Here is a 27392-nt window from a genome sequence, read left to right as displayed (position 1 = left end):
TAAGTGCTGCATAATAGGAAGTGGAAACAGAACCTTTAAAAAAACTATATGTATCTTTGAGGAGTTATCAATATATTCCTAACATGACTGAAAATACACTGCTCAAAAAAATAAAGGGAACACAAAACGTCCTGCACGGTATTGGGCTGTAAGCACAAACCCCACCTGTGGATGTCAGGCCCTCATACCACCCTCATGGAGTCTGTTTCTGACCATTTGAGCAGCCACATGCACATTTATAGCCTGCTGGAGGTCATTTTGCAGGGCTCTGGCAGTGCTCGTCCTGTCCCTCCTTGCACAAAGGTGGAGGTAGCAGTCCTGATGCTGGGTTGTTGCCCTCCTACAGCCTCCTCCACGTCTCCTGATGTATTGGCCTGTCTCCTGGTAGCGCCTCCATGCTCTGGACACTACGCTGACAGACACAGCAAACCTTGCCACAGCTCGTATTGATGTGCCATCCTGGATGAGCTGCACTACCTGAGCCACTTGTGTGGGTTATAGACTCCGTCTCATGCTATCACTAGAGTGACAGCACCTCTAGCATTCAAAAGTGACCAAACCATCAGCCAGAAAGCATAGGAACTGAGAAGTGGTCTGTGGTCACCACTTGCAGAACCACTCCTTTATTGGGGATGTCTTGCTAACTGCCTATGCTTTCCACCTGTTGTCTATTCCATTTGCATGTGAAATTGATTGTCAATCAGTGTTGCTACCTAAGTGGACAGTTTGATTTCACTGAAGTGTGATTGACTTGGAGTTACATTGTGTTGTTTAAGTGTTCCCTTTATTTTTTTTGAGCAGTGTATATATAAATATAATTATGAAGTGTGTGTAAGAGACATGTTTTCATGTCCACAACTCATAGTCAAATGTATCTGCCAAAAGAATACATGCCATATTACTGATGACTTTTTTTTAGTTGTTAATATTATATTTCTACACACATTGACAGAAGTAATTCCATTAATTTCAGTGAGGCTAACTCCAGGTACATGTACACAGGTAGTCCCTGACTTACAACCAGAATTGTTACTAGAATTTCAGTCATAAGTTATGACAGTGATAAAATGAGGCACCTAGGTGACTGCATATTCTACAATCATTTTTATAGCGGTTGTTAAGTAAGTAACATGATCATAGGTTCAAATCAGTTGTAAGTGTGAAACCATCATCCTAAATGGACATTTTTTGCCAGAAACTGGCTGCAGGACACTACAACCAATTGTAAATGGAGAGCAGGAGTGACATTTTATAATGGGCTGAAGTACTTTATTGACTGTAAAGCATCCTTTCCTGTCGTAACTCTGAACAGTTGAGATCTACCTGCTTAGGATTGTAATACTACCCCTCAATTCTAGATTAATGCTCTAAATAGCAAGGATGTAGGCATTTATGTTTATTATTAATATTGTTATGTTTATGTAAATTCCAGCAGAATTATGCGTCTTTACATTCCAAACATATCAGCAGAGCTTTTTTCCGTATTTTCCAGAGTGATGCTTTGCACCTGTGCAATAAAATAAGCAGCGCAATCGATAGAGTTGATCATATGTTCACTTCCGAATTTGATGCTGAATTTGATGAATCAGAATTTGCCACCCTGCAGCAATATTATAGAGAAGCCATGATTCAGTGTTACAACTTCGGCTTTGAGGTAGGTCCAAGAGAAAATTCTTTTGCCTTTTCAGAAGAAAAGGAAGTCGTATATTTTAACTAAACATTGGCAAACTGTTACTTCATCTCAACCTATTTCGGACAAATTAATTTGTCCAAAATTAGGTAAACTTTTTACAGCACCGGCCGACCAACACAAGAAAAAAGGAATTGCAATTTATGTAAAACAAGATGTAAAGGCAGAATTAATCTGGTCGGATCCTGAAGGAAGAACTCTGGTTATACAAGTTTGGATAAACCACATCACATTTTTACTTGTAGCAATCTATGCCCCAAATGATGACCAGGGGAAATTTTTTAAACACCTTCACCAAAAAATAGTAGGCTTTGAAAAAAGAAACATTTGCTTGATTGGCGATTTTAACTCCATTGCAGACTACCAGAAAGACCATAGTAATATGGGGAAAAACAAGAAGGGGAAAAGGGAACTCTGCGGCATGTAAGGAAATGTTGAGAGAGTTAAATTTAAAAGATCTATGGAGGGAACGGAATCTTGAAGGAAAACAATTTACATATTATTCTAACCCACATAAGACTTGGACCAGAATAGATATGGCTTGGATGGATTTGGACTTGGCTAATGAAATAAAAGAAATCAAAATTCTACCGAATGAATGGGCTGATCATAACCCAATACAGCTAATTTGGAGGGATAGGAGACGAATAAAAAAAAGATGGACACTAAATAACCAAATTGTAAACAAAGAAGAGTATATTAATAAACTGAAAGAGGAGCTAAACTATTTTCTAAAAGATAATAATAATGAAACAACTTCAAAACAGAACATTTGGGATACTATGAAAGCATTTATAAGAGGCACAACAATTTCCTATAATGCTATGAGAAACAAGAGAATTTATGCCCAACAAAACGCGTTACAACAACAAATCCAAGACTTAGAAACACAATTACAAAAAACCCCTAAGACCCAAGGACTACAAAATCAGTTAATACTAGCCAAACATAAGCTGAATTTAATTGAACAAGATAAAATAGAAGTTAGCTTGAGAAGGTCCAAACAAAATTATTTTGAACACGCCAATAAACCAGGAAGATGGCTATCTTATAAACTTAAAAAAGAAAAAGAAAAGAGATTGATACACCAATTAATAGACGAGAAAGGCATCCCACAACATGAGATTGAGAAGAAAAAGGATATTATATTAAACTATTTCCAAAGATTATATAAAAAGAAGAAATCATTGAGGATAAAATAAGAACTTATCTGGAGAATACGAATGATAAAACAATAGGGGAAGGAGACAAAGAATTACTAAATAAGGATATTACATGGTCTGAGTTAAAATCTGCAATGGAAAATCAATGTAATAATAAATCCCCTGGTCCAGATGGGATTCCAGTAGAATTGTATAAAGCCACAATAGATTTAGTAGGGCCTCTGATGCTGGAAGTGTTTAACGAAGTACTTTCGGCTGCCAAAATGCCAGACTCATGGAGGAGGCGTTGATTGCGTTAATTCCAAGGAGGATGTGGATGCCAGATATATCAACAATTATAGACCAATCTCACTTTTAAACGCCGATTATAAATTATTTACCTCAATTATTGCGAATAGAGTAAAACAAGTTTTAAATTTATACATTCATGAAGACCAAAATGGTTTCCTTCCATTCCGCCAAATTAAAAACAATTTAAGAACCGTTATTGACGTCTTAGAATATTATGAAGCTCATCCAGAGAAACAATTTACACTCTTGTTTCTAGATGCGGAGAAAGCATTCGATAACTTACATTGGCACTTTTAATACAAAAATCTATAACATGAATCTGGGCACTAAATTCGAGAATATTATCACAACAATTTACAATACCCAACAAGCCAATATACTAATTAATGGTGAACAAACAGGCCCACTAAGCATTGAAAAGGGCGTTAGACAGGGTTGCCCTCTCTCACCCCTCTTATTTATATTTGCTTTAGAATCATTGTTAACGCGGATAAGACAAAATCCTGAAATCCAAGGGGTTAGGGTCAAGGCAGAGGAATATAAATTACAGGCGTTTGCAGACGATATGGTTTTCTTCCTAGAGGATCCCATGGAAAAAGGACATAATCTAATAAAAGAACTAGAACAATATGGTTCAGTAGCAGGATTAAAGATCAACAGAAATAAGACGAAATTACTGACTAAAAATCTAACAGAGAACCAGAGGAAAGAATTAGAAAAACCATGGGGATACAGGCAACAAAAAAGGTCAAATATTTAGGCATATGGTTAACACCACATAGTAAATCACTCAAAGAGAATAATTATGATAAACTGTTACAGCAAATTAAGAAAGATCTAGAATCTTGGAATAAGTTGCAGCTTTCTTTACTGGGCAGGATTGCCACAATCAAAATGAACATTTTACCAAAACTCCTTTACTTATTCCAGACAATCCCAATAAAATTATCAAAAATTTTTTTGATGATATAAATAAGGTAACTCTTAAATTTATTTGGCAAGGGAAAAAGCTAGAATCAGTATTAAGGCCTTACAAGATGCAAAAAGTAGAGGTGGGCTAGCGCCCAAACTGGGAATTATATTATTGGGCAGCCAACTTACTATGGTTAAAAGACTGGGTCAATTTACGGAATAAAAGAACTCTAGCCTTGGAAGGGCACGACCTTCAGAGAGGATGGCACGCATTTCTATGGGATGTGGGGAAAACTAAACAGGCGTATTTTCATAGACATCTTATTAGAGATTCACTATTAACTAATTGGAAAAAATATGTAAAAACATTATTTAAAAATTCGATTTGGCTTTCAACAATGGAGGCAATGGTTCATCCCAACAATTTGGATATAACAAAAACGACTAAATATAAAGATTTATTAGATTCTTTAGGAAAATTAAGAACTCGACAGGACTTACAGGAACAGGGATTTAAAATTGATCAGTGGTTATATATACAAATCCATAGTAGATACAAACAAGATATCAAAGAGTTTGGAATCTATAGCAAATTACAACACTTAGATAAAATCTTATTAGGATCAAATAAAAAGAATATCTCTAAATTTTATAAATATTTATTGGAGGTAGAATTAGAGCAAGAGATAGTGAAAGGGAACATGATAATGTGGAGTAGGAATATTGGAAGAAGCATTACATTAACAGAATGGGAAAAGATCTGGAATAGAATCATTAAGATTACGAAATCTGCGGCGTACAAAGAAAATATGTATAAAATGTTATATAGATGGCACTTACCCCTTTGAGGTTAGCGAAAATGAACCCAAACTCTAGTCCAAAATGTTGGAAATGTAAAAACATAGAGGGAACCTACTTTCATATGTGGTGGACCTGTAAAGAAGCCCAGAAATACTGGCAAAAAATTAGAAAATGGCTGGAGGAGATAACCAAAGATCAAATTGAATATAAACCAGAGTTCTTCCTACTAGGGATTTCTGATAAACATTTTCCTAAAAGACGAAATATATAATAATTCATATTCTAACTGCGGCCAGATTAGCATTTGCTCAGTGCTGGAAATCATCCCGTTTACCTACAGATCAATTGGTCATTCAGAAAATATGTGACTGCGCAGAAATGGACAATTTAACCATAGCTCTTAAAAATAAAGAGTCTTCAGCATTTGATAATAATTGGAATGCATGGTATAATTGGTTATATCAGAGATAAACTGTTCAATGAGCATAAATAAGCATAAATATCCATAAATAGCGATAAGATGTGTATATTTAAAGTAAGAGAAGAATTGGAGAATTGGATCTTGTAGACTGTCAAAAAGAATATTTGTCTGGTTTTAACGTATTTTCTTTTTTCTTCCGTTTCTTTGGTGTTTTTTTTTGTTTTTTTTTTCTCTCTTTTATACTCCTTTTTCTCCTTTTTCGGTCGCAAGACCGAGCGTTTTTTTTTTTTTTTCTCTTTCTCTTCTTTCTTTCTTCTTTTTCTCTCTCTGTTTCTTATGTAATGTTGTTATGTTATTTTTTTAATTGTAAATTCAATAAAATTTATATGCAATCATCTCAACCTATTTCATAGCTATTACATGTAAATCAACATACAGGAAAATTAGAGCTAAGATAATATCATAGTTAAGGTGACAGACTGGAAATGAGAAATCTCAGGTTCTAGCTGGATGATCGGAGCTGATTACTCTTTCTCAGCCACAGAGGGTGAGTGAGGTGAGGGAAAATAAGCATGAATTGCAGAGTTCCAGTTTTGTCTAGTGGTTAAGGCACCAGGCTAGCAGTCAGTAAGACCGTGAGTTCAAATCCTGCCTTAGTCATGAAAGCCAGCTGAGTGATCTTGGACTAGTCAGTCGCTGTCAGCCCAACTCACCTCACAGGGTTGTTGTTATTATGGGGAAAATTAAGAGGAGGAAGATGTTCACTACCTTGAATTATTTGTTTAAAAAGTACAAATTAAATAAACAAATACTATGCACATTACCCTGATCTCCACAAAAGGCGGAATAAAAATCTAATGTATTAAACCCAATATTTATCATGATCAGAATACATGCTTTTTTGAAAACCAAAAATGGGTTTTTTGATGTTGTTGACAATTCTGTGTTGTATCTTATGTGCATGACAAAAAGGACCAAGCTTGCCTGCTTTGACAGAGATTGCTGCATTTTGAAATAAACTCTTGATCTTTCTGTTTTAAAACATACATGATATTCTTCCGACTAAAATCGGAATTCCAATTTTTTTTCTTTTCCGAACATCATCATCATCATCATCATTATTATGCCTTTTTTGCAAAGTTGCCACTGGTCGGTGGAAAAAAGCCAGCCGGTTGTCTCCGCTTGCAAGCGTGGGAAGCGCCGGAAGTCCGCGTTTTTAAGTGGTGGGGAGGAAGACCTGAACCAAGCCGAGCCGCGCAGCTGGGCTGTTTTGAGTTCCGTGTTTCCTTTGCAACTTGTAAGCATGGGGGTAATCGGAAGCAGAAAAATTCTTGCCTGGTTTCCAAGGCGTCTCCTCTCCTGTTCCTCACCCCCTCTGTCCCCTCTCCCCCTAATTCCTACCTCCCCCCACACCTCCGACTCAATAAGCAGCGCTGTTAGTTTGGACTACCGGTAGCAGGTTGCTGGCTGGCTGCTCTTCTTTGCTCGCGCTGCTCTTTCTGTGGTTTTTGCATTTGCAAGGTGCAAAGCAGTGGCGGCGGATCGCGCGTGCTGGAAAGGGCTTGACTGTATTCCGGTAAGAGAGAGAGAGAGAGATCGTAAAAATGGCTCTTGCTTTTTTCGCCAGCTCCGGGCGCTGGGGGGCTTGCAAGGGAGAGAGTGACTCCTGCCTCCCGCTGTCATCATCATCTTCTTTTGGGTGGGTGGGAGAAGGAAGTTGTGTTTCTCAAGGCATGCAAAAAAAGAAAGAAAGAAAGAAAAATAAAATAAAATGCATGGCCGAATTGTTGGGAGGGAGCTAGAAAGAAGCATAGAGAAGCAATGCTGATCAAAGGAAAGGGAACAAAGAGAAAGTCCAATTAGATTTGAAGCATTGTGGCTGTTTTTCTGTCTGTTAAGCAGGGTTTGTTTGTTGTTTTTGTTTGTTTTATTTTTTAAATGTGAAATCCTTTGCCCGAGAGCATTCTCATGGTGCTTTCTATTATTATTTTTTGTCAAACAATAAAACTTAATCATGTAGACTCACCTTGAAAAATCACTTTTGATTACTTTACTCTGCTAAAGCTTCAAGGGGGCGTTGCCAATTTAATTCCCACGGGGCGCTACGCAGACCGCGGCGGGTGCTTAGGCAACCCCTGCACCCCTGGCTACTTTTCAGATTTTTTTTTTCAGAGGGGAATATCATGCCTGTTAAAAGCAATCTGTTCCAGTGGTGCTTATAGTGTGGAATGTGTGCTTTCAAACTTATTTGTTGTTTGCTTGTTAGCTAAAGGTATGTCCCATCTTAATTCTTTAGCAGCTCAGGACAGTCTTCAAAGCACTCCTCCCTCCCATTTTTCCCCAAAACAAGGACTCTGTGAGGAAGGTTGGGCTGAGAGAAAGAATGCCTAGCCCAAAGTCACCCTTCCATGGCTGAGGGAGGACTTAGAATTTGAGTCTCTCTACTTCACTTCCCACCTCCAATCTAAACCCTTAAGCATGGCACCATGTTGGCTATCTCTTTTGTTAGTGGTTTATCAGAAGGTTTCAGAAGTAGGACAGAGGTCCCAGTAGTCCCCAGTTTCTCTAGTAAGATCCAGACATGCAAAACATTTGTGTTGCATCTTATTTCAGTTGCAGTAGATCAGTTCTAGGTAGCAGGATGAGACTTCTTTCAGGTAAAAAAAAAAGGGGGTGGGTGGGAGGTATGTCCTAACCACATTTGGATGCTACCGCCAATCTTTTTCTTTTCTGGGAGATGCCATTACCTGTCAATCATAGAGGTCTTCCTCTGCCTTTAGAGCAAGGTCAAAGATGGGCACAAAGTCCACCCATCACCATTGTAAGTGAGTCCATCCATCTTACTGCTGGTCACCAACGTCTTCTCTTTCCTTCCACCTTTCCTAGAATTTTCCAAAGAGCTGGATCTTTGGATAATGTGTCCAAAGTACTGTAGGATAATTTGTGTCTGATTGTTCTTTAGCCTGTTCTAACCATTTGAATGCTCATTATCTGGACTGATCATTGAAATCTATTACAGTATCACAAAGAAGTCATCCGACTAATGTCTGGAGAATTTAGACAGAAAATTGGAGACCAGTATATCAGTTTTGCAAGAAAATGGATGAATTATGTCCTCACTAAATGTGAGAGTGGACGTGGCACCAGGCCCAGGTAATGACAAAGTAGATGCTTTTTACATGTTTTCTATCCCTTTCATTTCCGTGAAGTGTGTATCTTAAACACAGAAGAGAATTGCTGTCTAGCAATTGATTTAATTAGCACTGATTAAATTATTAAATAATAATTAATGCAGTGTCCATGCATTAAATCATCACTGCAGTTTCGATAGAATATAGTCACTATTGCCTCAGTTAAGAGTACACTTGAACTTCATGAATTCCGTGGGAAGTGACAGTATAGTTGAAAGTATATTGTGGCATTGAACTTCCTTTCTAATATACTTATTTTAAAAAATAATTGTTATGGCTCGAGATATTGTGGAATTGGTGGGGCGGGGCTAATAAGTCTGGAGGAAGAAGAATATCAGTATCTCCTTGCCTGATCCTAATCAAGTTTGTGGTTTCCAACTGCAACAGTGTGTTCCAAGCCATTCAGCACCTTACATGGGATAAAGAACATACTTTGCTTGCTTGCTTGCTTTGTACGCTGTCTGTTCCCAAAGTGGCTAACAATTTCAATCATTACATAGATTACAATAACCTTGAAAATAATGGATAAGTTGACATACAATATAAACAAAATTAATAACAAACATGTCAAAAAAAAAAATACACAAAATTATGTGCCTACCAATTTCTCACTACATGCCCCCTCCTGCCTGTATGAAATACCTAGGTAGAAGTTGCTCTCCTCAAACCAAGGACAGAATGAGCAAACCAGATCTCTGTGGGGCGGAGTTCCAATGCATGGAGGTAGAAAGCCAAAATGCCACTTTCCAAAATCCCATCAGGTCGCATTTTGCATTTGGCCTGATTGGATGGGCAGATGAACCTGGGTGGTTTTCCCACAGATAACCCGTTCATTGTCATGTGGGGATTTAAGGGTCATATCAACACTTTTGAATTGTACCCAGAAGCCCACTGGCAACCAGTGCAGTTTTCCAAACAGCAGGGTCGCCTGAGCATAAATGGGATATACCCATTACTGTTCAGGCTGCCACATATACCAGTTGCTGCTTCCAAATGCTTTCCCAGGGCAGCCCCACATAAAGCATATTGCAGTACAGCAGGCATATTGCAGTACACCTCCTAGCAGGAGGTGATTAAGTCATGAATAACTCAGTATATTTAAAGCAAAAATGCCAAGTTGACTTCTATCCAAGGCCTACCGTGTTTTCAGCTTTATTCTGATTTTATATTTTCTCAGTCCAGATTCAGCAGTTTTTCCCAATTTGTTTGGAGGGGTTTTTGATAATTTTTGCTGAATCTTATTTTTTATCTAAAAAAGCGACCTTAGAAAAACTTGAAGGATCACCTGATTTCTTTTTGTAAAGTATCTTTAATTAAACATGTGGAGATTACTGCACTGTTTCTGATTAATAGTTTTAAAGTAGCTTTAGGTATGCAACCTTGAATTAATCCGATTACTTAAATTATAAATACTTGAAAGGCCAGACTTAGGTAGTATAACAGAGTATTATTTTAGGTGGTCCTCAACTTTTAACTGGTTGCTTAATGATCATTCAAAGTTATGATGGCTTCGTAATGGGTGCTTTACAGTGCCATGGGCATATTTCATGGGTTTTTCAACCAGTTCAATTTATGACTCATTGTAGCACCCTGTGGTGATGTAATTTGCTGGCTTCTGATAAAAAAAAAATCCCATTTGGGAGAATGGTTTCATTTAATGATATGCGATTTCCTTAATGACCATGTGATTTGCTTAATGACCATGTGATTCAGATGTACAGCTGTGGTTTGCTTAAAAACTGCCGTAAAATCAGTAGGGAAAAAAGAAACCTGGTACAGTCATATAAGTGCCTTGACTTATGACCACAATAACTTATGACTAAAGTTCTGGTCCCAGTTGTGGTCAAAAGTTGAGGATTACCTGTGTTCTCAATGAATAGAATTTTTGGTATAAACATCAACAAATAATTTTTTTCTGTTGGACAGGTGGGCAACACAGGGGTTTGATTTTCTTCAAGCCATTGAACCAGCCTTTATTTCTGCTCTGCCTGAAGATGATTTCTTGGTATGCTGTTAATTAATCATACATTTCAAATGGATAAACATTGCCAACTATATATGAAACCAGTAATTGTCCTACTAAAACATGATTTAATAGTTTATCCTTATTAATGGCTTAATCTTCATTAAGTTAACGTAATGGGTTCCCAATCTATTCGTTTTTCATGATTTGAAGATACAGCAGTATAACTTTCAATGGGCTTTTTTCTGTGTTTTTCCCCCCAGAGTTTGCAGTCATTGATGAATGAATGCATTGGCCATGTTATAGGAAAGCCTCACAGTCCTGTTACAGGTTTGTACCTTGGTAAGGCAGCAGTTGTAGTCTCTTCTATGGAATTTTGAAGCTAATAGCTTATAAAAATGGGATGGGATCTAAGTTATTTGGAAATTAAATAAGCACTGGTTTAATCACAGTTACAAGAATGATTACGTTAGCATTTTTAAATATGAGAAGCCCCAGGTAATATGTTTTAAGATAGAAGCAAGAAAGAGAAGACAAAATAGCAAAGACGCAGAGTTTTTTCCGAAATAGAGATTGTATTAGAATGACATTAGGCAAGGAGCCATATTGCTTTTCCAGAGAACAGACATTCCAGGCATAGCAGCTGAGAAGGCCCTCTTGCACATTCCTCTTGTCAAATGAGTCTTGGAAATCAGGATATGCAGCTGGGTCTTTCCAGATGATGTCAAAGAGTGGGCAGCTTCACATGGGAGGGAGTGGCATTTTAGGAATCCTGGCCCCAAATTGTTCAAAGCTCTAATGGTAATGAACAGTTTTTACAATGAGCTCTGAAACTAGAGGCCCAGAGGATAACAATGGAGTTGCATGTTTTGGATAACTTCTTGTAGCCCATAGCTTTGCCACTGTATTTTTCTACTGATTGAAGTTTTTGGATCCTCTTCAAAGGCTTCCGCCAGTGGGCACATTATTGCAGTCTTCTATTCATCTTAACGTGGATCTAAGGCCTTTGTAATCAAGAGAAACAGACTACAATGTAATTTCTTACAGTTGTCATTGCAAGTGCCAAAAACCAGATATTTAGCTATCTCTATGCATTTCTTTCACAGGGTCCTATCTGAGATTCCTTAATTTTGAGTTGTGTACCTTATACCTTGCAACTTAAAATATAGTTCACTGACTGTCTATTACAACATTCCAAGAGACTGGCAAACTATCCATCATTCTCCTGTTATAGTTGACGAGGAGAAAAAAATTTGATACTATTCTGCTGATTGATTTCATTGGATACAAGCCTATATGGTTAAATGCGGAATCTCATCTGCAAACTGCAACATGTATTTCTCAACTGGGTGTAGCTTTCTCTGAAGGAAATGAGTTGCTTATGTTAAACATGACAGCACGGCTGCATCTATATGGCTATAGAAAAGAACTATTCCATTACAAGTAGTCCTTGTTTAGTGACTACCTCATTTAACAACTGTTCAAAGCTACAACAGTGATTAAAAAGGCAACTTTGCAACCAAACCTTCCATTTCCGTAAAGGAAAAGAAAAGATGAATTAAGATTGTAAGCACAGTCACAGTTTCACTTAGCAACCACTTTGCTTAATGACTGAATAGCCAGTCCCATGAGGATTACCTCTGACATTAAAAATGCATTTGTTCATCAAAGATGGGCCTGAAAAGTGAGTCGTTCAAACCAATCCAGGTTAATTGTGAAAATTATGCCTACAGGCAAGTTAAACAGCTGGTAGCAACAGCTGGACACTTTGTCTGGGCTTGTAACCATGTAAGCAAACCACTTCTGGGTTGTTGCCTTGGTTATGTCTCTGTAGCCCTGAAGACATGTTAACCAACTCATCAAGGTTGGAATTGGCTTATGACTTAGGTAACTTTTTACTTTTACCTGCTTCTTGTGAATTCTGATGCCAAATGACTTCAACATAAATTACTCTGGTTTTGCTGCTCAGTTTACTAGCCTATTTATTTTGAACTGATTAGATAATTAAAGTTCATTTTAGTAGTTTGGTAGACACGTTTGAAGACAAAACCATGAACTGTTTAAAAACAGTTACAAAATCAGTGAATTCCAGTGCATCCTCTCATTTTTGACAGTTATTATAATTCAACGAGCATACAATCTGGGGTGTGATGTGATGCTGCCTGTTCCCACACAAGTGTTCTTCTCTTTTTTTTTGCTTGTAGCTATTAATCGGAATAGTCCTCGTCCCGTGAAAGTACCTAGATGCCACAGTGATCCCCCAAATCCTCACCTCATCATCCCAACACCTGAAGGGTTCAGGTATGTAAAGCCTTGTCCCACGTTTTTATTAACTTACCGAAAACAAAAATGAGGTTTTTAAAGCAGTTCCAGCAATATCATCCTCTAGCTATCCTTCCTCCCCTTCTACATTGAAGCACAGTCTTTGTACTCCTGGGGAAAACACAACTTTCTGTCCAACCTTGGTAAGGACTTGCTCTTCTGTGTGGTGTGTGCAGCATGCCTGTCTGTAGTGGAATTGCATCTTTGACGATTGCTGAATGACAAGCCGAGGCGTAATTTAGTTCTTCCTCTCCCTCTGCTGATTTTTAAATTAAAGAACACTTTACGTTGCCTTTTTCGTTTCTCCGTGGCCTGCAAGACAATCAGAATGAAGCAAGTCTTCCTTTTTCTACTCTTATACATATAACCTAGCTCTGTGCTACATTTCCTTTCTGAATGCTCAGTCTTGAGGTGATCAAGAAAAGGAGGCTGTCCCTCAGATCAGTCTACCAGTCTACATTTTTAATGAGGCCTTGAGAATCTGCTTCTGATGGTGTTTACTAACATTTACTAAAAATGCCCACTTTTAAGAGATTGCCAAGGAACTGAGATGCAGAAGATAAACTTTGGTGGTATCGCATTATCTTCTGTTTCTTAAAAATAAATGTACGTGGATTCGTCTATAGCATGGCGGCTTCCATGTTTTGTTGTTGATGAAACTTAGTTGAACGCAACTAAGAACCATGTTTTGTTAGTTGAATACACGTCCATAAATTAAAACCCCAAGTGACTTCTGAAGTGGTCCATGATCTTCATTACCTTTTTTCTTTCTTTCTTTCTTTCTAATTTTGCCTTCAGCACTTCATGTTCAGAAATCCTTCCCGTGAGTTAGAAGCCAAGTTTTAATGTTTTACAAGATTTTGGTTTCCAGGCTGCTGTTTTGAGTCATCTTACTTTTTTTAAAAAAAAATCCATTTTAAAGTGGAGGCAGAGCTTTTTCTTTTTTTTCCTGAAGCTTTTCTTCTCACTGCAGCACAAGGAATATCCCATGTGATGTACGGAACCATTGCAGCCCTGCTTTCAGTCGCCCCACTCCTGTTGGGAGTGACTCAACTCAGCCAAAACCCGTCAGCAGTGCAAATGACCTCAGGTAGCTCCACTCCCCAGTGTGGCAGACTCATGCTTGTTCATGCCACTCATACAAACCATGTGTGCACTTAGACCTCAGTAGTTCCTCTTGATTCCATTGTGTGTTCCCCATGACTGACTTGTTTCCATTCAGGGTGTCAAATTCTTAAAGACATTTCCACGAAGTGCATGTTTGACTACATTTTTGAATAATGCATGTTTTATTTTTATTTTTAAAACAGTTTGAATTATTTCATTCTCTTTAATGCATGCCGTTCCTTTTGTCTACCCTTTCTACATTTCTGTAGTACCACCTGTGATTCAAGTCATGAAATTAGACCAATGATACAGCCAGTACAAATGCATAGATATAAACACATTTGAGATATGACCAGGACCACAGATACACGATGTTATATAAGTGCATTTGCAAACTGGTGGTGAAACCAGTGCTTTACCATTCCATTTCCTAAAACTGCAATTTGTGTATCTGTCAATTAAAACTCTTTTCAAAAAGCTGGCCTATGGTAATGCCAAAGATTTCAGTTATTAATTTATTAGGAGATTATTGGGGTTTTTAAAATCACTCATATATGCAGCTTAAGGTTTACATTGGTATATGCCGGCTATTTTCACATTTAATTTCACTGACTCTTAACATTAAAAACAATATTTGTTTTTTAAAAATTTTTTTTTTTAAAAAAAGGTCCTTTATTAAGAATAATGGATACAGTTATGTGGCTATATATTATACATATTTAGCTTGGTTTTTTTTTAACTATAGCTTTGGTTAACACAACCAGTCACAGCTGTGTTCTTATTTGCATTTTCATTCTTTTGCCACTTTAGAAATGAGGGGAGTAAAAGTCCTGATCAATAAAACAACTGTGTTTTTTTTATTGTTTCATTTAAAAAAAACAGAGGCTCCAGTGTTCCTGAAAATGATCGCCTGGCTTCAATTGCTGCTGAACTACAGTTTAGATCACTAAGCCGACATTCAAGTCCCACAGAAGAAAGAGAAGGTGCTATTTTAATGATGATTGTATATGAATGCTATTTCCCCTAAAATATATTTATCATATCCTGGCAAAGCTTCTGCTTAACTTTCAGTTTGGTATCCTCACTCTGATATAATTATGGGGATTTTGATAATATAGGGTCAGGTTTTTTTTTTTAAATAGAATGGCTTTTTAAAAAATTAATTCCATTCTTGAAATTTATTTGTATGGCACTTTCATTTGAAGTTGCCTAAACTTCAACAAGCTATGACAACAACTATAACAACTATCTGAGCACAAATAAAATCAGGATCCATATGTTTGAGGGCGGAAGAGCTGGCAGAAAAGAAGGTCTTAAATAGGTTTCCCTAGGAGATAGTCTTTCTGGGATATGTGTGGGCTGGGGTTGAGAAGACTGCTGCAAACTTGTTGGTAAACACATTAAATTAAATATCTATGGGGATTCTCAGATGTCAAGGTCCTGGTTGTTCCAAAGGTGTTTTCTTTCAAAAGCCAGTGGACTTTCTTGTTTGCCTCATGAGACTCAAAAAGACAACATGACTGCAAGGAATTCTCCACCATTCAGTCAGAACTGAAGAAGCTTCTTGGATAAAAAGCAAAACATCTTCAAGCAAAAGAAGAAAGTCCAGTTGCCTTTCGAAAGAAAGCACCTTTGAGACATTAAAGAAAAATTCCCAAAGAAAGCATTCACTAGGAATCCATCACTCAAAGAGCATCCTCTTTAGGCAATAAGTAGTAAAAGGAAGTTACTTTTGTCCCAAAGATGCTTTTTTAAGAGGCAACTGGACTGTCTGGTTTTTCTTTGAAGACATTGAAGATGTTTCACTTCTTATTCAAGAAGCTTCTTAGCTCTGACTGGATGGTGGGGAATAGAAGCTTCCATATCCCCACCATCCAGTCAGAGCTGAAGAAGCTTCTTGGATGAGAAGTGAAACATCTTCAGATAAAAACCAGGAAGTCTAGTTGTCTCTTGAAAAAGCACCTTTGAGACAACCACGACTTGGATGCCTGAGAATCTCCATTAAGCTACCTTTGTTTCACCTGTTGCATCGTTTCCCTTTCTGCACATAAATATACAGGTGAAACATGTTTATAAAGCAAATTGCAGTCATGGACTCTAAAGGAATGAAAGCGCCTTTCCTGCAATTTACTGCATACATAAATTCCAATAAGGTGCAGATTTGGAAGAGCTCAAACACATATTTTTGGAGTGGAAGACAATAATACTAACACCTTTTCTAAAAGCTTGGCATATTTACATCGTCTCCAGGAAGGGAGAAAAAGAGATGCTTGGTTACTATCTTTGGCTTTCCTTTTTCACAGGTTTACAGAAAACAGGGTAACTGGGTACAATATAGTGGAGAAATAGGTTGAAAGGTGTGCCCTCACCTTTCTTACATATGTGATTTCTTACATAATAATTTCCTGTTTTCCTTTAAAGGAATTAATATGAACCAACAGTATTCATATGCTTTTGGAGCTGCCAGAATTGCATATATGAATCTCGTTCATCTGACATTTCTTTGTGCTAACTCTTCATAACTTCATGGCCTCCAGCTGTTTTTAAATACTACATTCCCATCTACTGTGCTGATGGATGTACTACATATTTATGTACTATATAGGTATCATAGAAATTATAGTCCAGTACAGCTAGAAGGCTCAGTTCTGGCGGAACCATACAAATATAGGAAAACGATAACCTATAATGTATAAAAAATTATCTGACTTAAATATAATCTAGAGAATTGCCTGTCGTTGGATAACTTGTATTTTTGTATGACCCTTCAAGTAATTTGGTATGACTATTCAAGCACGAGATGTAAACCAATTTTTTTTATTTCTTATGTAAATCAAGATTCAGTTATTCAAAACAAGACAGTTTGTTTTGATGAACCGTTTGAATTCTGTATGGTATAATTAGGCACAGTTGCTTGAATTTCTTAGTGGCTATGGATGCATTAGCTATAAATATCCAATTGAGCCTAATAGCAATAGCATTTAGACTTATATACCATTTTACAGTGCTTTACAGCCCTCTAACTGGTTTACAGAATCAACATATTGCCCCCAACAATCTGGGTCCTCATTTTACCCACCTCGGAAGGATGGAAGGCTAAGTCAACCTTGAGCCTAGTGGGATTTGAACTGCCAAATTGTAGGCAACCGGCTGCAGCAGAAGTAGCTTGCAGTATTGCACTCTAACCACAGCGCCACAGAGGCTCCAAATAGCTTCAAATAAATAAATAAAGGCATTTTTAACATTGGGTAAAGGTCCATAGTTTACCACATATCACCAAATTGGTTTTTAAAATCTATTTTGCTTCCTTTAGGGCTGCTCTCTCAGATTTTTAAGTAAGCAGATGAGCTCCTGGCCCAGGCAGAGATAGTAGACATTTTTTTTTTCCTGGAAGTGAAGTAGTGAAAGTACTTGAAGTAGTTTCTTGTTGGAAAAATTAGCATTCGTTTCCTTTCAGCAGTTTTTAATTTAAAGAAAGCAGCTTCTTTGTTAAGATGCCCTTCGGGTTTTAGCTTGAATACAGATAGTCCTCCACTTACAACACTTTGTTTAATGACAGGTCAAAGTTACAGTGGCACTGAAAAAAGTGAGCTATGAACAATTTACACACTGAACGACTGTTGCAGTGTCCCTCACCAGCTCGAGGTTGACTCAGCCTTCCATCCTTCCGGAGGACCCAGATTGTTGGGGGGCAATATGCTGACTCAGAAAACCCCTTAGAGAGGGCTCTAAAAGCACTATGAAGTGGTATATAAGTGCTATTTCTGTTGCTGTGGTCTCATGAACAAAATTTGGCTGCTTGACAACTGATTCAGATAACAGATAACCAGAATTGGAAGGGACCTTGTAGGTCATCTAGTCCAACCCCCCGCCCAAGTGGGAGACCCTACACCATTTCTGACAAATGGCAGTCCAATCTCTTCTTGAAAGTCTCAAGTGATGGTGCTCCCACAACTTCCAAGAGCAAGCTATTCATATTTATGCTGGTTGCAGTGTCCTGGGGTCATGGGATCACCTTTTGTGACCTTGTGTCAACCAAAGTCAATAGATTCACTTAACAACAACCGTGTTCCTAACTTAACAACTGCAGTGATTCATTTAACAAGTGTGGCAAGAAAAGTTGTAAAATGGGGAGAAACGAATGTCTTGCTTAGCAACAGAAATTTGGGCTCAAATGTGGTTATAAGTCAAGGACCACCTATATTCTTTAGTCAGGACATAAACATTCAAACTCCATTTCTTATACAAAGAACAAGAGTACTTCGTATATTTAAGGTAACCTTCGCTGGTCTTTATGGCTTTTTCTTATTTAATGTGCTCCATTGAATACAACATTTCCAAGGTCCACTCTATTACACTTAGTGAAGAGAATGGGCTTCATTTATTTCAGTTACTTTGCTGTTCACTTTCCTTTTTGAATAGAAATTCTACTTCTTCACTTCATTGTTTTCTTCTGCACAGGTCTATTTTTACATAACCTTCAATGTTTCCATTTTTTTTTCCAGAGTATTCATTTTAAACTATTGCCATGGAGTCAGAAATGCCCTGTTTGAGCTGTAGCATGCTTCCACTATAAAATTCAAATAACTGCCCTCCATCCCCAGGACGTGATGCAGTCTGCAGTCTATAACTGAGGATCTGCTGATCCTTGAGAAGTTATTTTTTCACGGGGGGAGGAATTGGTTGTAGTATGTAGGAGTAGGGATGCTTGTTCCTTGACTGGTTCTTCACATTTAGCTACTGTCTTTAGAATAGAGGTGGGGAACTATGGCCCTTTTATGACTTGTGGACTGAGCATGGCTGGCTCAGGAATTCTGGGAGTTGAAGTCCACAAGTCACAAAAGAGCCACAGTTCCCCACCTCTGACTCTAGGATAAAGAATAGGAGATGAGGGGCCCAATGTTTATCATAACTGTAAGTGCTTGATATGTGAATAGTGTCTCTTGTTAGGGAGCCCTGTTCATACACTCACAATAGCTTTTCATCTCATCTTCATACAAACAGGAATTCTTAAAAGCTGCTGATCAAAGGGTAAGAAATCTGTTCTTGGCTCTTTGTGCGTGTGTATGTGTGTGCCATACATTTCTTAACAGCATCTTTTTTTCACAGAGCCATCTTATCCAAAAGGGGATACAAGTGGAACAGCCCGAAAAAGTTGGGAGCTTCGGACGCTTATCAGTCAGACCAAAGGTTAAAAAAAAAGTGTTTGTTATTTTGGCAAGCAATGTATTTCAAACTGCCCTTTCATAGTAGTTATAATTTAGTATTTCTCTCAAAGGTTATTTTTCGTACAGTTGCATCCAACTGTAATCATATTTTTGGTTCCTAAACAAATCAAGCTTGTTCTTTTATTTCCCCCTTCAAGCATATCCTTATATTTATCCATATTCTAGATAGTTTCAGTAGAAACTAGGAAGCCTTTTGCCCTCAGATAATAACAATAGTAATATGGCCAGTGATGACAGATACAAGTTCAAAATCATCCGGGTGGCCCTGTCCCTTTTGTATGGGATATAAAAGGTGGATTAAATAAGTGTCAGTTCCTACATTCTTCTTGCTAGTAACGGCCCATGGAGCTTGTCACCTTTGTTCAGTACAAATATATCCACATAATTTGGAAACAGGTGTGGTATAGTAGTTAAGGTGAAGGACTAGGAACAGAGAGAATCACTCCTTAAGCATAAAATGGCCGGATGACTTTACTCACTCACTTACCCATCCAATCACCTACCTGGATTAGGAAGTTGAATCAACCATCCTGCATTGGACCGGTGTGTTAGATTGTAGTCTGGTGTGGGGAAAAATAGTCCCTGAATGCATATAGGAGGCACAATCACCAGACAATGTTGGTTGTGCTTAAAGTGGGATTATGCAACCTACCTGTGTTTCCCAGTGCAGACATAGACACAAACTTGCAGAGATATAAAAACACCCAGATGCAATCCATGGCAAAGAAGAACAGTTGTAGGAATTAGGTATGGCTAGTCTAATGAAAAGAAGGACTAGGGATAGTCTGATAGCTAGGTTCCAATATTTAAGGGGCTGCCACAAAGAAGATGGGGTTGACTTATTTTTCAAAGCATCAGAAGGCAGGAAAAGAAAAAATGGATGAAAACTAATCAAGGAGAGAAGCAACCTGGAATTAAGGCGAAACTTTCTAACAGTGAGAGCATCAACCAGTGGAACAAAGGCAACAATCACTGGATGCTTTTAAGAAGAGACAGCCATTTGTCTGAAATAATATAAGGTCTCCTGCTTAAGCAGTGGATTATACCAAATTCCCTTCCAGAGCTGCAGTGGTTAGAATACAGTATTGCAGGCTACTTCTGCTGGCTGCTGCAATTTGGCAGTTCGAATTTCACCAGGCTCAAGGTTGACTCAGCCTTACATCCTTCCGAGGTCGGTAGGACCCAGATTGTTGGGAGCAATAGGCTGACTCTGTAAATCACTTAGAGAGGGTTGTAGAGCACTGTGAAGCGGTACATAAGTCTAAGTGCTATTGCTCTTCCAGTTATGATGAAGATGACGTAGTAAATCAAACTGCTTCTGTGCTGCTAAGTGGGGGTGAAAGTAATCTAGGAACCATGGCTGCATGCCCAATTTTTACAGCTGAATATATATATGAATTTGAATCATGGGGGAGGGAGGAGAGGGAGGAATGAGAAGCAATTATCTTGTAAATAAATATTCCCTTCATAAAAATAAAAGTCTAAAAGACTGTCATTTTTATTCTAAACCTTTAGAATATTTAGACCATTCATTAGTCTTGCCTCTCTAATAGTTTTCATGCTGCTTTAATGGTTTCGGTAAATAAGTGCAGTTCATTCATGATCAATGCTTTTGCCTATTCTGTTCGTTTCTAGACACTGCTTCCAGACAGGGACCCATGGAAGCAGTTCAAAAATCTGTCCAGCTGTTTGAAGAAAAGAGGTATCGGGAAATGAGACGGAAAAACATCATTGGCCAAGTTTGTGACACGCCCAAATCCTGTGATAATGTTATGCATGTAGGCTTAAGAAAGGTCACTTTTAAGTGGCAAAGAGGAAACAAAATTGGTAGGTTTCTAGGGAACTATCGTTTGATATTTCAGTTAATGGAGAGAGTTACATTTATGCTTTTAACCCAGAAATGACATCCATGTGTCTTCCTGCATGTTTTATTTTTACCCGGCTCAAGGACTTTGCTTTTGTCAACCTGTGTCTTTATAATTGCTGGTTTGTTTAAAAGCCATGATGGATTAAAGCATGCTAAGTCCAAAATATTCTGTAAGTTACTGTAGGTGATTTAGAAGTAAAATCTGCCCTGTAATGCAACTGTGTAAAGAGAGGTACTTAGGGTAAAATGACATACATTTTAGATAGAAATCATTAGCTTTGGGATTAGATGAAATAAGTCAGGAGCTAGGTGATGGTGTTAATATGCACTTTTCATAACGGCATATTCTCGTCTGTGTATGTGTGTATTTAAAACACTTTCTGTTTAAATGCTTGTGCATTAGTTAGATTATTCATTCCTAGAGCATTCAAGGCACCTAACAAAAGAATCCACACATATATTTGTGTAAATATTCTGCAGAAGTCAGTTATATGACTTATACTGAGAAGACATTAAAAATATTTTCAGAGTGCTTAGATCTTTTTTTTTTAAATTGCAATTCTGCAGGAGAAGGCCAATATGGGAAAGTTTATACCTGTATCAGCGTGGACACTGGTGAATTGATGGCAATGAAAGAAGTAAGCAGTGTGCTTGTAAAAGCAATTTTATATGTTTATATTTTTTGTTCGTACAATTTATTTAATTATTCAAATGACAGCTTTTTAAACTAAGTCATTTACTGTGAGAGAACGCGTTTTTCCTACCAACATATCTACTTTTTAGTATCAGAAGGAGAGGCTTCCCATCCTATTCAACATAGAATGAAAGCATGGGGAAATGACAAGATAGGGCCTTCTCATTAGTTCTAGTAGCATTATTTAATAACTTGTTGTATGAAGAAATATGGACCCTTAGCTCGTTTGCTGACTGGTAAATATTCTGCCATTCTTTTCTCTGTAGCCCGTGTTTGATTATATTTTTGACAGATTTTAAACTTTTGTTTCTTGCCCTAGATATAGTATATTAAGAATAGAACAGAAGTGAAGAGACCTCTATATTATCTGTACAGATCTGTGATTGCTCTTACTCATTCAGTGTGATAGAATAAACAGATCTGGGTGTGGTTTCAGTATTGCTTTTTTCTAGTCATTTTTCCTGTTAGCTTGGTTTGCAACACTCATGAAACAGAATGTCTTTTTGCAGATAAGATTTCAACCCAACGATCACAAAACGATCAAAGAAACTGCAGATGAACTGAAAATTTTTGAAGGCATTAAGCATCCTAATCTGGTCCGCTACTTTGGTGTAGAACTTCACAGGGTAAGGAGGCGGTGGTCACTGACTTTTGCAGTCAGTATAGAGTATAAATTAAAATTGATTTTGTTAATAAGGGTATATGGGAATGTTGGTCTTGCTTTGTGTTTTTAAGCTATGTACTTAATCTGTGTTTCATTTTGTTTGTGGAAGTAAGTATCTGTAGATTGTTCCAGGATTACATTCGGTGATTTAGGGAGCAAATTGAACGTGTGAGAAGCATGGTCCAATTTCCCAACAAAAGCAGTGGATTTAGTTAAAGGATTCATAAGGGTTGATATCTCTTAACCTTCATCTATTATAATTTCTCTATTCCAAAAGGTATTACTAGTTGAAGAGAGGGAAAATCCAGAGGTAGTTTATATATTCATGTTACTTTTCTTCCTTTCAAAATTATTAGAAATTGAAATGATTGGCAATTAAAACTGGAGAACAATTAAGACAAAAAAGGATTCTGTTTCACCTTTCTATAATTGGTTTTTGCACTGGGACTTCGAGGGAAGAAATGGCAAAATGAAGATTCCTTTGATAAAAATGTAGCCTACAACCACAGTGGAATGAAGAGCCGGCAAATAGACCGACTCTTTGTAATCCTTCTTTGGACAGGAGCGAGCTTGAAATTGCTCCTAAATTCTCCAGACAGTTGTTCATTGGGAGGAATCCACAAGACTGTCTCTGGCAGGTTTCAAGGAGATGAGGGAATAGCTACCATAGCCCACGACTCAAGATTGTGAATCTGAAACAGCTCTTCCAAATGAATCCATGGAATGGGATTCAGGAGACGCCAGGCCAGGAATTACATGAGGCTGATTGACAAAAAAGCACCACCTGGATAGCTGGAGCAGTCAAATGAGGATAATGTATAAAGCCTTCCATCCCTTGCACCTCGTGAAGATAGGAGAGTAGAGTAAAAACATTCTATGAGGCTTCTTGTCAAGCAAGGGAGTAAAAATCTTCAAGTACCTGCAGTCTGATTTAAGAGGCAGCCCTGACCCATGTTCCTGTCCTGGAAACAAACCACTGATCTCTGGGTCTTGCATGGCAATTTGGTTGGATTCTGCTTGTAAAATTCTGTGCTCTGGACTGGCTGACAATCCTAACCTGGCTTTTCAAATCTTGGACTGATTTTGGACTGTTCTTCTGCACACTGCTGTTAAAAAGCTTCAGGCAAGCCTCTTTCAGAGACTTTGTTGTTTGTTTGCATGCTTTGACTGTTATTATCTCTTTGATCATGAATAAACATTGAATTACCATGGAATCTTATGTTTTGAGGGTATTTGAGATTAAAAGCAGGACAGTAGCCATCATGTTGAAGCGGCAGTCAGCTAACCTGAAATTAATGTGAAAATGGATTTTTAAATGATGGGCTATATAAGAATATATGTAAAAAGATGCTGTATCGATATACAAATGAAACCAGCTAATGTTTAATTAAAAGAGAAATACAAAAAGCAAAGAAGTGATTTGGATTATTTTCCTATATTGTATTTACAAAAGAGACTTGTTTAAGCTTTGAAAACAAATTGTGATGTGAAGGGACAAAAAAAAAATTGAAAACAAATCAAATTCTAGGACATTTGAAGAGATTAAAAATCAAGATTGTTAAAAGTAAAAGGAAAGAATATAAAGTTGATAAATTCGATCAAGGTTGAATAGATGTAGCGTCATCTCTTGTAACCCTTAATGAATTTTAGCTGTTCAGGACTGAAATGATGAAGTTTTAGATAAAAAGATGGGATATTGTTTATTGTATTTTAAGAGAAGATGACAAATTACTAAAATTGTTTTTGCTTGTGGTGAAGGGAGAAGTCATTTCTTTATGTATTGCTTTTTTTTCTTTATTATATTCTTATAATAAAGAAAAATAATGATCTTTTCTGCACTTTCTATTTTATTTTTCTTTTATTTTTTTTAGTTTTTATTGTAATTGCTTTGCAGTTTGTGATACAGAGAAAATCTACCTTATTATGAATATCAATTCATAAGGTGCAATAAAATACTTGGCTGCTGCTAGTGGTCTTTAATAGTACAATAAAATTATGTTCAACAAAAAGGAGACGAGGTGGAAAAAGAAAAAAAAATACCTTAGACATTGTTCCCTCTTTTAATTATATCAAATATAAAAAAGAACTTGCGTAGCCTGAAAAATTAGCTTTGTTTCAAGTAGAAGAGAGGCCTCTTTTCTTAGGATAGCTGATGAAATAGACTTGATTCTCTTTTCTACCTTTGACTGAATTTTGTTTGTGGGGAAGGCTGCTAATTTGAGAAAGAACAACGTACAGCACTAAAAAGCATGTAATATCCCACCTATAGTTAGACATTATATAAGTAATTTGCTGCAAACATGTTTGTTGTCCATCACAGCAAAGATTTGTTCTCTTTCCTACTATATGCTACTGTATAGACATTGGACTGTTAGTTAAAAATGCATTTGGACTCTGTCACACACGCTAATACAGGAGTGTCAAACTCAATTTCATTGAGGGAGGTATCGGGACTGTGGTTGACCTTGGGGGGTGGGCTGGGGGGCCGTGACCAAGTGGTTGGACGTGGCCAGGTTTACGCCACTCCCCAAACTGCTGGCATGTTTCCTTTTTGCACTGGGTAGACTGGACCAAAGCCATGCTGGCCCGATGTTTCCTCTTTGCATTGGGTAGACTGGGCCCAAGCGACGTGGGCCGGTCCCTTTTCCAAGACTGCCCCATGGGCCAGATCTGGCCAGCAGGTCTTGGGTTTGACATGCTCTAATACAGAGGTGGGCAATTATGGCCCCTTTATGACTTGTGGACTAGCATGGCTTGCTCAGGAATTCTGGGAGTTGAAGTCCATAATTCATAAAAGGGCCATAGTTGCCCACCCCTGCTCTAATATAATCAGTCCATTGCAAGATGAAGCCTTCTTTATTGAAGGTTATGGAGTGTAACCTGCCAAGTATGTATTGGCAGAGCACAGTTTTTCCTTGTCTAGGCTTGCAAGTGAGCAACTGGGAAGTTCTGTGTGTAAGGGAGAACTCCTGGTCACCTGGCTTCTAGTCCAGTGTCTTTAACCACAACACCAAAGTAGCTCTCATGTTTCACATTCAGAGCTTATTGGAGCTGCTTTCTACCTAGTGAGGACATCCAAATAAACCTCTTTGCACCCCAATTACAGGAAGAAATGTACATCTTTATGGAGTATTGTGACGAGGGGACTCTGGAAGAAGTGTCAAGGCTGGGCCTCCAGGAGCATGTTATTAGACTCTACACAAAGCAGATCACAACTGCCATCAATGTGCTGCACGAACATGGTATAGTGCATCGAGATATTAAAGGTAGAGATTTATTTAGATTTCTCTTTTACTTTGGACTGCTCAACAGACTTTTGTTTAAAGCCAAACGTAGGTAATAGACATTTTAGAAACCAATCGCTTTGAATAACATGCTGTATGATTTTCAGCCTTTCCCAGTTCCACTTCTCTGCAAATGGATGCTTTAAGAGAGATTTGCTTGCTTGCCAGCCAGAATTTATGGCTCATTGTGCCTTTGACAGTTGTGATCGATATTTATAGATGAAGATAACAGAAGGTTATTAGGAAATAACAGAAAAATTTTGACACTTCCCACTGAAACTGAAGGGTGCCTTTGGACTACGACCGTGCTTTGCTGATAAATGAAACCACTTATCAAGACACAAATGGGGATATACTACAACAATAATTACATCAGCATACACAAAAGAAAATCTTACACATTGACATTTAGGGGATTGTTTAGGGAATAGAAGCAGCAGGCAGTTATGCTTAGCTACATGATGTTCATGATTGTTTTTCACCATTAGCTGAAGCAGTGAGATAGACCTGCTCAGTGTCTGCTTCTCCTTCTCTTGAGGACCATTTTCAGTTTCCATAGCAATGCACCTAGGAAGCATCCTGCAGATGGATGCTCTTCCTCCCTTTCAGAGCTTCAGCTGGAGTAGAAAAATAGGAGCAACTGCTATCAGTCTTGTAGGACCAGGAATTATGCAAACAAATGAGAGGTTTTCTTCTTGACTCTTCCTTGTGCTTAGAGATCATGAAAGGGATATAAAATGAAAGTCCCCATCTTTTATTTGGAGAATGCAGGAATGCTGAGTCAGAAATAAGATTCAGATAAATGAATCAAAGGAAACGTGTGATTTCCCCCAGCCTTGGTTGCATGCAATATATATATGTGTATGTGTGTGTATGTGGTAAGTTTTCGCGGGTACTTACATGTATGGTATTCAGCTTTGTTCGGGTATTTTCCCATGTCATTGTAGTTGTGCTTTTAAAGTTGTAGCAACATTTCAGCAGAATCTCATCTGCCATCATCAAGCTTCTGTACTGTGTTCGTCTGTGAATCAGACTTTCACAGCTGTTTCTGTTTTAAATTTGGTGCTAGCCTACGCGATGCCAGAATGGTTTTTTTTTTTTTCATCCTGATTGGTTGGGAGTCTTGGTCTGTGTTTATTGGTCTTGGAGTTTGCTGTGTTCTGCTTGATTGGTGTTTCTAATATCTTCTCTCTGTTTTGCAGCTTTTTTTGTCTTGATTGGCTGGCAACATTGTGTTTCCTGTATTGGAGGCTTTTAGTGCAGCTTGGCTCCGAGTAAATGGATGGCTATAATTTATTAGGAAGCTAGGTTTCATCTGGGTGCCTGGTTGGGGTGTGCTTGAGCTGGAGATATCAGGGGGGATCTGTTGGTGCCCAGGTGTTTGCCTGGCTGGTGGTGTGGAGATTTTTTCATTTGAGAGTGCAGGCTTCCAGATAATTGACAATCTGGTGGAGTCATCTCTTCTATTTATGCTTTCAGGTCTTTTTTCAATCTCTATGGCTTCTCTGATAATTCTGTGGCTGGGGTTTTCTATAGTGGCTAGGGTTTTGGTGCCAATGAAGTTAATGCTATGACCTGTGGCTTTCATGTGTTGGACTAGTGAGGAAGTGTATTCCAGCTTTTTTACTGCATTTTGTGTTCATCTAGGCGGGTACTTATTCTTCTATTGATCTGTCCAATGTATGTGGCAGGGCATGATGCACAGGGGACTTCATATATGCCTTGGTTTTCCAGGTCAATTTTATCTTTGGGGTTTCTTAGGATGACTGCTATTTTTCTGTCTCTTTTGAAGGC

The 27392-nt window shown here is 38.0% G+C and overlaps 1 protein-coding gene across 16 annotated transcripts in view; it reads left to right on the top strand.

The window, feature by feature from the left end:
• The window catches only part of MAP3K4 (mitogen-activated protein kinase kinase kinase 4), a 99734-nt gene that overhangs the window by 66946 nt on the left and 5396 nt on the right, over positions 1–27392 (top strand). For 7 of the 16 annotated variants that reach the window (XM_087938664.1, XM_087938685.1, XM_087938639.1 and 4 more), the window contains 12 exons: positions 1493–1654; positions 8298–8431; positions 10396–10474; positions 10696–10774; positions 12637–12733; positions 13728–13844; positions 14744–14844; positions 18971–19051; positions 20725–20916; positions 21524–21594; positions 22160–22276; positions 25421–25580. In XM_087938664.1, coding sequence (XP_087794790.1) covers positions 1493–1654; positions 8298–8431; positions 10396–10474; positions 10696–10774; positions 12637–12733; positions 13728–13844; positions 14744–14844; positions 18971–19051; positions 20725–20916; positions 21524–21594; positions 22160–22276; positions 25421–25580 — 1390 coding nt within the window. The remainder of the gene's footprint in view (positions 1–1492; positions 1655–8297; positions 8432–10395; positions 10475–10695; positions 10775–12636; positions 12734–13727; positions 13845–14743; positions 14845–18970; positions 19052–20724; positions 20917–21523; positions 21595–22159; positions 22277–25420; positions 25581–27392) is intronic. The other 9 variants (XM_087938692.1, XM_087938722.1, XM_087938703.1 and 6 more) reach the window with 3 other exon arrangements.

This window comes from Pseudonaja textilis, chromosome 1 (assembly GCF_049901715.1).
Source record: "Pseudonaja textilis isolate UNSWEBS1 chromosome 1, rPseTex1.2, whole genome shotgun sequence".
NCBI lineage: Eukaryota > Metazoa > Chordata > Lepidosauria > Squamata > Elapidae > Pseudonaja > Pseudonaja textilis.
The sequence above is the reverse complement of the archived record's forward strand: the minus strand, read 5'-3'. Positions and strand labels throughout refer to the sequence as shown.